The sequence below is a fragment of the Ursus maritimus genome, unplaced genomic scaffold, assembly GCF_017311325.1.
Source record: "Ursus maritimus isolate PB19 unplaced genomic scaffold, ASM1731132v1 scaffold_32, whole genome shotgun sequence".
NCBI classification, from domain to species: Eukaryota; Metazoa; Chordata; class Mammalia; order Carnivora; family Ursidae; genus Ursus; species Ursus maritimus.
The window spans coordinates 404,835-416,288 of record NW_024425786.1 but is presented as its reverse complement, the minus strand read 5'-3'; the positions used below and the strand labels follow the sequence as shown (position 1 = coordinate 416,288).

The window sequence follows — 11,454 nt, the reverse complement described above, 5'->3', positions numbered from 1 at the left end:
GCCGGGGGCGTGCTGGGGGCCCTGCGGCTTCTTCGATGGAAACTGACTCCCTACACCCCCAGCCCCCCTTCCCTGGCCCCTCCGCCTTTCTCGGGCCTGGACCGTGCCCCCTGGAGGGAGCAGTAGGGGTGGATGCTAACCAGGGAGGGTGGTCTGGGGCTGGTCCTGTCTCTCGGGCAAGTCCTGACCCTGCAAGCTGGCCATGGGCACGGTGTCCTGTCCCCCGGCCCCCACAGTATGTCTGCGGCTCCAAGGAGTGTGGAGTGCAGCCTGGGGTTTTCAGGAAGGGTAGGGAAGGGTAACTGGGCACACGCACTGTAGCCACCAGGTGGAATCACTGATTTTATTACAAAGCAGCCCAAGGTCACCAGGTGCCTTGGCCCGGCCCTACCCTTCTTCCCACCTGCCCTGAGCTGAAGAAGGTCTGCCTGCATACACCTGCACGCAGGTGTAGACAGATATGTTGACACACTTGGAAACGCACATACATTAACATGACACTGACCAAACACGGGCATGCTCCCATGTGGAGGGCCCCCCCTTGCATGCACACACACTCACAGCTATGCACAGACCAGACGTGGGAATCCAGAGTGGTAGGGACACTCTGCTCCCCCCTGCCCTGGGTGCTGAGTGAGGCCACCACTGGGCAGGGTGCCTGGGCTGATGAGAGAGCGCCCAGTGGGCTGGGCGCCTTGGTGCCTCCCTTCCTGCCTGCCTGCAGGCCCCAGTGCTGCTTCCTGGGCCCTGGGTTTGGCTTGGCTGGCTGGGAGTGGCTCTGTGGGGCTGGTCTGGCTCACCCTGGGCAGCCAGGTGTCCCCTGCTTCCATATCCCTCAGGATCAGAACACGTTCCGGCAGGTTCAGGTGCGGGGGGCCGGGTCCTCACGTGGCCTGACCCTTCAGCAGAGACTCCCGCCAGAGCTCCGGGAAGTGCCGTGGGAGATGAGGCCAGCAGGGCCCCCCAGATGGTTAGTGTCATCCCTGCAGTCAGTGGGCAACCGGTTGGCTTCTGGCTTAGCGTGGGATGCCCCCGTGGTTGCCCCTGGCTGGGACCCCGGAGCTCTGTGGAGCCATCGGCAGCCCAGGAGCAGCGTGAGGGCGACGGCATCAAGCAGCAGCTCCAGCAGTTCCAGAACAGACAGAACAGAGGAACCAAACCACAGGCTCCAGAGGCTGCCCATGGCTGAAAGCAGCTGGGGCACCTGCGGGCATCAGCGGGCAGTGAGCAGGTGCGCAGGGCTGGGCCCCAGGGGGGTCTGGCCTGCCGCTGGTCCTGCCCCCACCACAGCTCTTGGCTCCCGGCTGGCTCACCGAGTAAACGGGTGTCTCGTCCACCGTACGGTAGTTGAGCTCCTGGTAGAAGATGTTCACCTTGGCCACGTTGCTCCTGGGGCAAGGCAGAGGTGTGAGGGGCTGGGCCCTCCTTGGGGTACTGAGGACCAGGCTGGCAGAGGGAGGGCCCAGGACGTGCCCTCTGGAGGGGAGTGCACCCACCTGAGGCTTGGGCTCTGGCTCAGGCTCCTGTGGCTTCGCTTGCCCAGCACGGCCAGGATCCAGTCCTGCACACACAAGGCTCGCTGGGGCTGCAGCTTCTCCCAGCCCTCAGGGCGCTGTGGGGCAGGTGTTAAGAGTGGGGACTGCAGGGGCACAGGCTGGTCTAGGGTGAGCCCTTTGGGACCTGTGAGACCCACCTGCTTGTCCGCCCCTTACCCACCCCTTCAGGGCACTCACAGCTGACTTGGAGGAAGGCCACCTGGAGGTCCCGGCAGAGAGCTTATAGGAAGACTCCCTAGGAGAGACAGACCCCCGTTACACTCCTGCTGGGGTGCTCTGGTCGTAACCCTTGACCCTGAACCCCCACACTTGCCACTCACCTGCAGGGCCTGGGGCAGCGGGAGGCACAAGGAAGCCGGTGGGTCCCCAGGTCCCTGTAGAGCCGGTAGAAGCAGTGACCTGTGTGTGTGGGGGGTGGTTCACAGATGAACCCACTAGGGTCGACCCGGGGTGTGGAGAGGTTTGCAGGTTAACAGGGCCGGACCGCACTCCACCCGCAGTGGCAGGGGGTGGGGGGTCTCACCCCAGGCTGGGTGCCTGGCGTAGCTGCAGTACTCGGCCCCTGACGGCAGCGGGTAGAAGTAGTAGCCACAGGAGCAAGTCTCCACCATCAGCTGCTGAAAGCAGGACACCAGGCAGGCCTGGGGAGACAGCAGGGGACATGAGCCGAAGGTCCTGGAGGCGGTCATCCCTCCCCCAGGGCCTGCAACAGGGCCTGGTTCACCTCCCTCTCAGCAGTGCACCTGTCCTCCCTGTACCCTCTCCCACTCCCCTCCCCCTTGGCCACCGCTTCCCCTGGGCCCCTCCTCTGAAACCACTCCCCTGGCCTCCTGCATTCCTGCCCCCCCCCACTCCCCATCTCCCCCTCCGCTGGCCTCCACCTCCCCTGGGCCCTCCCCCAAACCTACCCTGGCTTCCCTCTCCCAGGGCCCACCCCAGACTCGAGATCTCCCTCCCCTGACCACCCTCTCTCCTGGCTTCCCCGGCCCCTTCCAAGATGCTCCCTTTCTCCCCGCCATGGCCCCAGACTCACCTGCAGGGTGTACGAGGCCTTGTACAGCAGCTGCACGTCCACACCTTCCACACCCTTGGTGCAGTGACCATAGGGGCTCCCGAGCCGGTGCACCTCATCCTGAGGGGAGGGCCATGCTTCAGTTCCACTGTCCCTGAGGCCCCAGGGTTGGGTAGAAAGGGGGGAGTGGGAGGGTTGGGGCCTACCCACCTCTCGGATGCCGATGGTGGTCTCGGTCCCTGGCCGGATGCTGAACCCCTGGTGCTCCAGGAAGGGCGTGTGGTCATGCCCATGAATCATGACCTTGATGCCAGCCTCCGTGGACAGCAGAGGGAGGTGGTCCTGCTGCTCAGCCCTGAGGACCAGGCTGATCCCTGGGACAGGAACGGGGGTGAGGCCAGGCTAGCCTGGATGCCCCCTGCCCCACTCAGCCTGGGGCTGGCACTCACCATGGGAGATGCCCGGGTGCTGTGCTGCTGAGACGCCATTGAAGGTATAGCAGCTGCCATAGGTGGGGTGGTGGAACGTCTGGAAGTGCCTGGAACCAGGAGCCACACTCACACCAGCACACACCGTGGCCCAGGACCCCAGCCTGGAACCGGGAGCCACACTCACACCAGCACACACCGTGGCCCAGGACCCGAGCCTGGAACCGGGAGCCACACTCACACCAGCACACAGCGTGGCCCAGGACCCCAGCCTGGAACCAGGAGCCACACGCGCACCAGCCTACGCCCGTGGCCCAGGACCCCATTGCGTGTGGCCTGAGGGACTACGGCCTGCCTTATCTCTGGGGGAAGCAGTTCGAAGCCAGCTGGACCCCAGGGTTGGCACCCATGTCCGCAGGGTGGGGGGAGGCGAGCAGCCAGCTGCCCTGCCCCCACTCACCGGGCCTGGCAGTCCTGGCCGTCGAATCGGCAGGAGAAGACAAAGTGGCCTCCGTGGCTTTGGTGGCTGTCCTCGCGGGCGGTGGGCATCAGGGCCAAGATGTTCACGTAGTGGAAGCGGTACCATTCTCGGGCGGCTGTCACAGCGGACGAGTAGGCCCGGTAGAAGCAGTCACCACCTGTGCTGTTACACTGCAGGGTGTGGGCTCGGTTCGGCTCGGCCTCCTCGTCTGCCCACGCCCCGCTCAGAGTCCTGCAGGGTGACCGCATGCCAGGACCTTTCAGGGCGAGGGACACTCACCAGTCTGAAACCCACTCTGTTCTGGCCACCTGGTCGGCCCAGCCTCTGGAGGCGGATCCCGCGGTCCAGGTAGAAGGCGGGCTGGGGGGCCCGGTCATTGGCAGAGAGGACATCCCTGTTCTCGCTGAAGTTGAATTTATAGAGAGAGCGGATGTTCTCCTGGGCAAACTCATCGAGTACTTGCAGATGGTGCCGGGCTGAGTGTGGCCTGGGGGGTGGCAGGGCGAGGGGAAGGGTGAGGTGAGTCCCGAGGTATTGCTGGGGAGAGCAGTGCCTGCCCCCCGGTGCCGACCCCACAGTCAGCCTGGCAAGCCTAGAAGCACCCCCGTCCCCACCCCGTGGGCTCCGCCAGCCTCCTGGCTCAGGCCACAGCTCCTCCTGTCTTTGCTCCTGCTGCCACCCCACCAATGTTGCCCGGCTCCTGCCCCCCCCCCCAAGCCTAGCTCCAGGCTGCCCCTCTAGAAAGCTCCCTCTCACCTCCCCTCACCCTTCCCAGGCTTTCCAGCACCTGGTGTCTGGGTGGTACTGGCCACTCCAAGCTCCAACTGGCTCTTCCTTGTCCCTGAACACCTCCCCCACCCAGCGCCGGGGCCCAGAGCAGAGGTCTCAGAGTTCCTCACTGGGCACAGAGGTGGAGTGAGGTGGGGTCATCAGTGACCCGGGCTGTGTGAGCCAGTGGGCCTTCCACGGTGACCACGCGCGGGGCGATGCCCCAGGCTGCGGAGCTGGGGAGTCAGGACCCCTCACCTGTGTGGGTTCATGTCGCACAGAGTGACAGCTGGGAAGAGCTTCTGCTCTGAGTGCACGGACACCGTCATGATGACAGGGTAGCGCCAGTACTGCTCGAAGAGGAGCCCAAACTGCCAGTAGAGGGCCCCCAGGGCGCCCACAAACAGCAGCCCCCAGGACGCCGTCTTGAGGCGGTTCTGGCTGGAGCAGACCAGCCGGATGGCTCCGTGGATGGTGGCGTGGGTGCAGAAGAAGGTGAACAGCTCCCTGAAGGAGGTGTGCAGCTCCACCAGCCTCTCCCTCCGCCTGTCCTCGCGCACCTGTGGCAGTGGCTGCTGGGCCTCGTGGAACGTCGGGGAACCACTGGTGGCGTGGGCCATGGCTCCTACCTGCGTCCAAGAAGCAAGCCGTAGTGTGGCCCCAGCCTGTTGCCAGGCCCGACTCCCACTCAGGCCTCCTCACCTGGGGCTGCTAGGAAGTCCATTCTCTGTCCCTGGGAACTTCAGGGACAGCCGTGACCTCGGCCACCAGTGGCACTGCCCAGCCTGATGAGGCTCAAAAGAGGCCGTCAGAGGCTTGGGACCAGCCCTGCAGCCACCCCTACCAAACCGGGCCCCAGGCAGCCTCTGTAGGTATGTCTTACTGCAGCCAGAGCTGAGTCTGCCGGTGGGGACAGGGACAGCAGAGAATATGGTGTCCAAGCCCTGCCTGGTACTGTTTGTACTCAGGCTTGAGGCTGGGTGGGTCCCTGCCACCGTCCATCCAAGTGGGGCAGGGGCCTCTAGGGAGGGGTAGGCCAGGTGATCTGCTTGGGGTGGGGACTGTATTGTGTCCTGGGGCTCTACAAAGACTAGACTCTGGGCTTCAATGGTCTCTACCAACCCTTAGTGGCCAGCATGGCCACGTTTGGTTGGGACTGATGGAACCAGACTGCTCTGGCCATGTCTGCACCAAGGGTCAAGCCTGAGGATTGCTCAGTGCTATGGGCCTCTGAGCATCATCTGCTGAGCTTGTCCCCGGGGAAGCCCAGTTTGTGGACCTTGGGCTTCAGGAAAAGTGGGCAGGGGGCCAGTGGGCTAGCCAGTGGTGGGGACCTGAGGGCCCTAGAGAAGTAGAGCCACAGACCCAGGGCCCCCAGACTCCCAGTTCCTCCAGCACACAGAGACATGCCACCCAGACTAGGCCAGGCCTGCTCGCCCCGAGCACATGTGGAGTCACCGCACAGGCTTCCTGGGGACTTCCCACACTGTCCGCCTCTTGGTCTGAATCACTAGGCCTTCCTGCACCCAGGGTAGACCCTCCTGAGCTCTGGCCCCTCCTGAGGCGCCTGGGGCGGGGGCTGAGCCGGGGGGCGCATCTAAGCACGTGCCGCGTCTCAGCCAGCATGTGCCCGGCCTGGTGCGCCCCAGCAGGCTGCTCCGGGGTGCTCTGGGGAACCGTGTGTGGGAGCAGGCCGGCCGGCGGTGCGGGGCCATGGGCACAAGGTGGAGGCGGCTTGGCCTTCCTTCCCAGCTTCAGGTCTGTGGGCTCCCGCACGCCTGGCCAGGAGCACGTGCCCGCACGGGGTGCTCACGCTGGGTCTCACGTTGCACAGAGCTCTGCCCACAGGTGTGTCCCCCAGGACCACACTGGGCCTTCAAGGTGAGACAGGATCCTCAGCTGTGTGTTACAGGTTGGGGGAAGGAAGCCCACACCAGGTGCCCCTGGTACCTTGCCGCTGGGGCCTCCTTCTGCAGGGGCCTCCGTTCTCCCGTGCTGGGTGGCCTCAGTGATGGCGGCTCTGGTAGGTGACAAGACAAGGCGGGATGTGGCTGGCCAGGCAGCCTCGTATTTATAACAGGCTGGCTGGACGTGGGATGAGGCAGGGAGGGGCCTGGCTGGCAGGGGCAGACACACCCACTCTGGACCGGGAAGGGGAAGCCAGGAGGGCAGGGATGGGGATCCTTCCCCTGGGTGAGCTTTTCTTGCGCAGAGCCCTGGATGCGAGGCCTGGGGATGAGGGGTTCCTGGTTTCTAGAGGGAGAGGAGAGGCCCCTGTTGGCTGAGACCCCCTTGCATGGCTCAGCTGCCTCTCGTTGAGCAGACCCTCCCCTCTCCCAGCTCCCGAAGCTCAGATCTGTCTTGGGTCAGACACCCACTCTTCCTGCTCCCAGCAGACCCTGGTGTGCCCTGGCAGCTCAGCTCTCTGCCTGCTCTCCACTGACAGGCCAGGAGGGATGCCTGCCCTCCCTTGCCTGCCCGGCTCATGCTGCCAGCACTGACCCCAGGTGTTTGTGACCAAGGGACGCCGGGCAGGGGCCTCCACTCCCAGAACCCAGGTGTCTAGGGCCAGCCACTGGGCCTGGCTCGAATTGTGGGCACAACCCAGGGCCTGGGTGTGGAGATGACACCTGGCGCCCTGTGGCACACAGTTCACCCTTCCCAGCAGACGCGAAGGCCACCACTGACCACACCATATACTGAGACGACACACCACATGTCCTGGCCACATACACACTAAGACCACATGCCGCACGCTAAGAGCACAGCACACTCAGGGTCCAGATCACACTGCCAGTGTGGCTGTGTGAGGCCTGATGGTCTGCTGATGGCGGGACACTCAGTACCCCCCAGGCCTAGGATGACCCACCACCTCTGGCCCCAGTGTGGATCCAGCATGTCCCCAGCAGGACCCAGAGGTCTCACCATCCCAAATAACCAGACCCTCAGCCTGGTCCCAGGTTTGCCCACCCCCCACCCCAGGGCAAGCTGTAGGTTTCGGACACCCCACCCCGAATCAGTGCCGAGGACCCAGACCGGGATGAGGGAGGGAGCCTCACTTCCAATAGGCCCTGCCGGTGGGGCCCTTGGCTCTTAGGAGGGGTGAGGTCATCAGCTTTGTGGCTTTGGAAGGAGGTGGATGGCCACTGGTCATGTCTGGGAGAAGGAAGTCATGCCTGGGGAAGAGCAGGCCTGGGACTCACCTGGGTGTGGACGCGAATCACCGCTCTGTCACATACCGTATGACCCTGCCCAAATTAATCAAGCTCTCAGAGCCCACTTCCTCAAGTGCACATGGGGCCTTAGTTTCCTCTTCCTTCTCAAGGGGGACCAGCTGGTATCACTGGTGTGGATACCCCCTCCCCAAGCCCCACATCAGAGCCTCCAGACTCAGCACAGGCCTGGGGTTTCTCAGGCCCTCTGTCACTGAGCAATTTTCCTTTGTGGGATAGGCTATGTTATTGAGGGAATGGGGGGCACACTGTCCTGGGGAGGCCTCTTAGCAGCAGAGGAGGGGTCCAGGTGCTCCGGATAGTTAGGAGTGACCCATGGCTCTGAGCTCAGGAGGTTGAAGAAGGGAGCTGCCAGGAAGGAGGGGCCTGGACATCCTGGCCTTGGGGAGCTCAGGTCTGGCCCTTGTCCCTGCCAGCCAACTGCAGTTTATAGGGAACAGGAGCCCTTCCTTCCCGTGGGAGAGGGAGCCCTGGCCAGGGTCAGACGCATGCCTGTGATGATGACTGTGCCTGAGGGGCTCGAGTCAGAGATCATCCAGGCAGAAGGCACAACCCTTCCTTCCCTCCTCCTGGGGAAACAGCTTGAGAACTGCCAAGGGGCCAGCATAAGGTGCCCAGGCCAAGGGTCAGTGACCAGTGGGGAGGGGAGGAGGTCACCCCAGAGCGAACCTCTAGGAGGACAGAGAGGTCAGCCCCTCCTTCCTTCCTGGTGTGTCCCCTCTCCTTCCTCCCCAGGCCTCACCAGCCCTAGAAGGAGCAGGAGTGCAGGCTGGGGCCGGACAGGGTGACCCCAGTTCCTGGCACAGTGTAGGCCCATGTGGTCCCTCCTCGGTAGCTGTATTGAGGGAATGTGAGGACGCCTCAGAGAAGGGGCAGGTGGGTGGTCCCACGTCCTCTCCCCTCTCCCCGGAAGGACAGTAGGATGGCTGGCCCCAACCTCCTGAGTACAACCCCCTTCGGGACTTTGAGCGGTAGCCTTCACTGAGGCTGGGCCTAGGGGTGCCAAGGCATCCCCTTCCAGGCTGGGGCCATCCTGGAGACTGTTGGTGCCTGGTGTTTCATGGGGCCCCCAGGCTCTGCTTACTCACCCGTGGGTGTCCCCACCCTCAGGGGCAGCTTAGAGTTGGTCCTAGGGGATTCTGGTGTGACAGAAGTAAACTCCTGGTGGATGTGGGCGGGTAGGGGTCATCCTGCCTGGGCCTGGGGGCTGCTTCCAGGAGGGTGAGGGGCCTTCTTGGTGTAAATGTGGAACTTCCCCAACCTTCCAAACACTGACCACAGTGTTAAGCAGCGGCTCCAGCGAGTTCAGAGGGGGCTCCCTGAGGTGACTCCAGCCAGCTGGGGGTGGGTGGGGCTCAGGGTCTGGCCAGGTGTCTCCCGCTGGAAGAAGTGGGGTGTGTGCACGCTTCCTGCCTGGTCACCTCCAGGCTGGCTCTTTGGTTCCCTCTCTCGAGCCCTGGCCATCCTGGTCAGATGTGATCGAAGCCTTCAAGTCCTGCCCTGGGTAGGGGGTAGCAGCAACTGGTATGAGGGGTGTTTTCTTGATTCTAACCCTCTTGGTTTCCTGGCAGCTCCTCTGACACAGACCCGTGCCCCCTCCCCCAAGATGCTCAGGAGTGAATACAGCCATCCTCTTCCTGCAACTTGGCCATTGGCAGAAGGGGCAGGGTTGGAAGGAAGTCTGGGAGAAAGGGCCAGCTCCAGCTTCTGCTCCAAAAGGGTGTCTTTGGGGTTTGAGAAGGTCTCAGTTGTCATTTGTGGCCAGCCTCGCTGCCCACTCCTGTCTCGACTGCTGAGGCCATCGGCTCTATGGCCAGAGGGCTGGGCAGCTTGGGCCTTGCTGACCTGGAAGGCAGCATATGCGGGGCTGGTAGGGTGAAGGTCTTGGCAGGACCTGCTGGCCACATCTGTCTTGGGCACCTTCTCCCTTAGGTGTGACTCAGGGGTGCTTGGTGATCAAGAGGTTGGGGGCTGAAGCGGAGCGGTTCTGAGTCTTCCCATCAAGATGCTCCCACCTAAGTCAGCACCCCCATTTTACACAGGGACAAACTGAGGCAGGAGAGGGCCTCTACCTGCCTGAGGCCCCAGCCCCACACTGTCACTGCCTGTGCTCTGCAGGTGTGTGTGGGTGTGTGCCAGACACACCTGTGCTTGAACCCCAGGTGCCCTGGAGTGGCCTCTCTTACATAACTTTCCATGTGCTAAAAACAGTTGGGCCTACCCTGTGTGGGGATGGTGGAGCCCCTGGAGGAGGCGGAGGAGGGAAGGCGCTATGCTGAGTGCGCGAGCAGGAGGCCGAGCTCTGGAAACTGCCAGCTTCCCCAGAAGGAAGGAAGGCCAGGGATGGGCGATGTGGTAGGAGGCAGAAGGAGGCCGCATTCCCACGGGTTGACTTGCCTGGCTGCGGACTGAGGGACGGTGAGGACTCCTTCTGGGTTCCGCCCAGGGCCTGGGGCCAGATCTGCAGCCGCTGCTCAGGTCCTGCCTGCGATGCCCTGGGTGGGCCAGACTCAAGGGTAAGCATGGTGCCTGTCCTCTGTCAGTGGCCACGGCTGGACCTGTCGGTGCTTGGTGTCCACTGTCAATGGTCGTGTGATCAGTCATCTCACTGACTCGTGGCCCACGTCAAGAAGTAGTCAGGGGCATGGTGAAGGGTTTGGAACCCCAGCTCTGTCCCACAGAGCCATACAGTCCAACACGGCAATGGCCTCTCTAGTTCTGTCGGGGCTGATGACCACCACCTGGCTCATAGTTAATACGCAGCGTTTCCCCTGACACAACCTATGAGGGGAAACCCCAGGCCCCCACTTGGCCGCGTCCTGGATTTTCTCTCCAGGGAGGGCAGTAGGCAGTATCCTGGCTTGCTCAGCCGCCCCACCCACCCCACATTCAGACACCAACTCTCCTACCTCCTGGGTGTCAGCCTCATATCCCTCCAAAACTTCCCTCATGGCAGACTTGAGGAGGAGAGGACCAGCTCCAGGCCTCTGCAATCGGGGTCCTTTCCAGGGACGCTGGCCCTTGAAACAGTATCCCCACCTGCCTGCTTCAGGCACCCTCCCATGGACGGGTGGCCAGCTCTGCTTCCCCCTCCCCCAGGCAGGGAGGGGACCGTGGGAGCAGAAAGCAAGCCTCAGTGCAGTGTCCACTGTTGCATAATGACCCTATTCATGGGCTGGGTGGAAAATTCAGTTGGGGAAACAGTGGAACTATTTTTATGAGGCTGGCTCTCCCCATGGGCAGGGGCTGGACAGGCTTGCCCACGGCAGACCCCACCTGGCACAGGTTCTGGCAGGGCTCCCCATCCCCGAGCCTCACTGGTGGCCAGACAAGGCCAATCGGGACGTGACCCTCAGGGGCCCGAGCGGGTTCAGTCACTGATGGGGCCGGGGTCCCTAGTGCCTTGGGCGCTCTCCTGTTACCTGGCCCAAGGACTGGCCCCCTAGGCCGGATTGGCCCCATCCTTTGGAAGGTAGCCCGTGGGAGAGTCGGGGTCCCAGTGAACTCCAAGCGGAGTTCACGCCGGCACCTCGGGGGTCACCCTTTGCCTGGGCTTGTCTGTCTTCCCCAGAATTGCGCGCCCCGCTCTCAGACCGACCCCGTCGGCCGGGGTTCTTGCGGAGGGAGAAACTGTGGAGGGTGAGGGGGTCCGGGATCCCTGCGGCTGCTGACAACCCCTGGGGGCGCCCGCCGGAGAGCGTTAGGGCGGAAGGACGCTTCGCTGTGCCCTGGCCGCCAGACCAGATCTCCTGCGAGACCAGGGGTCCAACCCCGCCCCGCACCCCCTGCGGAGCTGCCCGCCAGTGCGCACGCGCCGACCGTCCGCCCTTGGGCCCCGCCCCACGGAGCTGCCCCTCAGTGCGCACGCGCGGACGCTCCCGGCCGTGAGGGGCGGGAGGTGGCAGCGAGACGCAGGCGACGTCCGCCCGGCCGGCTAGAGCGGCCGCCCCAGAGCGCGGCGCACCGGAATCGGAAG

At 63.8% G+C, this 11,454-nt stretch overlaps 1 protein-coding gene across 1 annotated transcript; it reads right to left on the bottom strand.

The window, feature by feature from the left end:
* Window positions 1-773: 773 nt before the first annotated feature.
* Window positions 774-4,865, bottom strand: SCNN1D (sodium channel epithelial 1 subunit delta). The gene is made up of 12 exons (XM_040645522.1): window positions 4,504-4,865; window positions 3,757-3,964; window positions 3,457-3,647; window positions 3,018-3,106; window positions 2,779-2,942; window positions 2,590-2,688; window positions 2,080-2,197; window positions 1,877-1,955; window positions 1,713-1,791; window positions 1,497-1,612; window positions 1,314-1,389; window positions 774-1,204 (listed from the first exon to the last, which is right to left on the bottom strand). Exons 1-12 carry the CDS (start codon window positions 4,863-4,865, stop codon window positions 902-904), a joined length of 1,884 nt encoding a protein of 627 aa, XP_040501456.1. The 3' UTR covers window positions 774-901.
* Window positions 4,866-11,454: the final 6,589 nt, after the last annotated feature.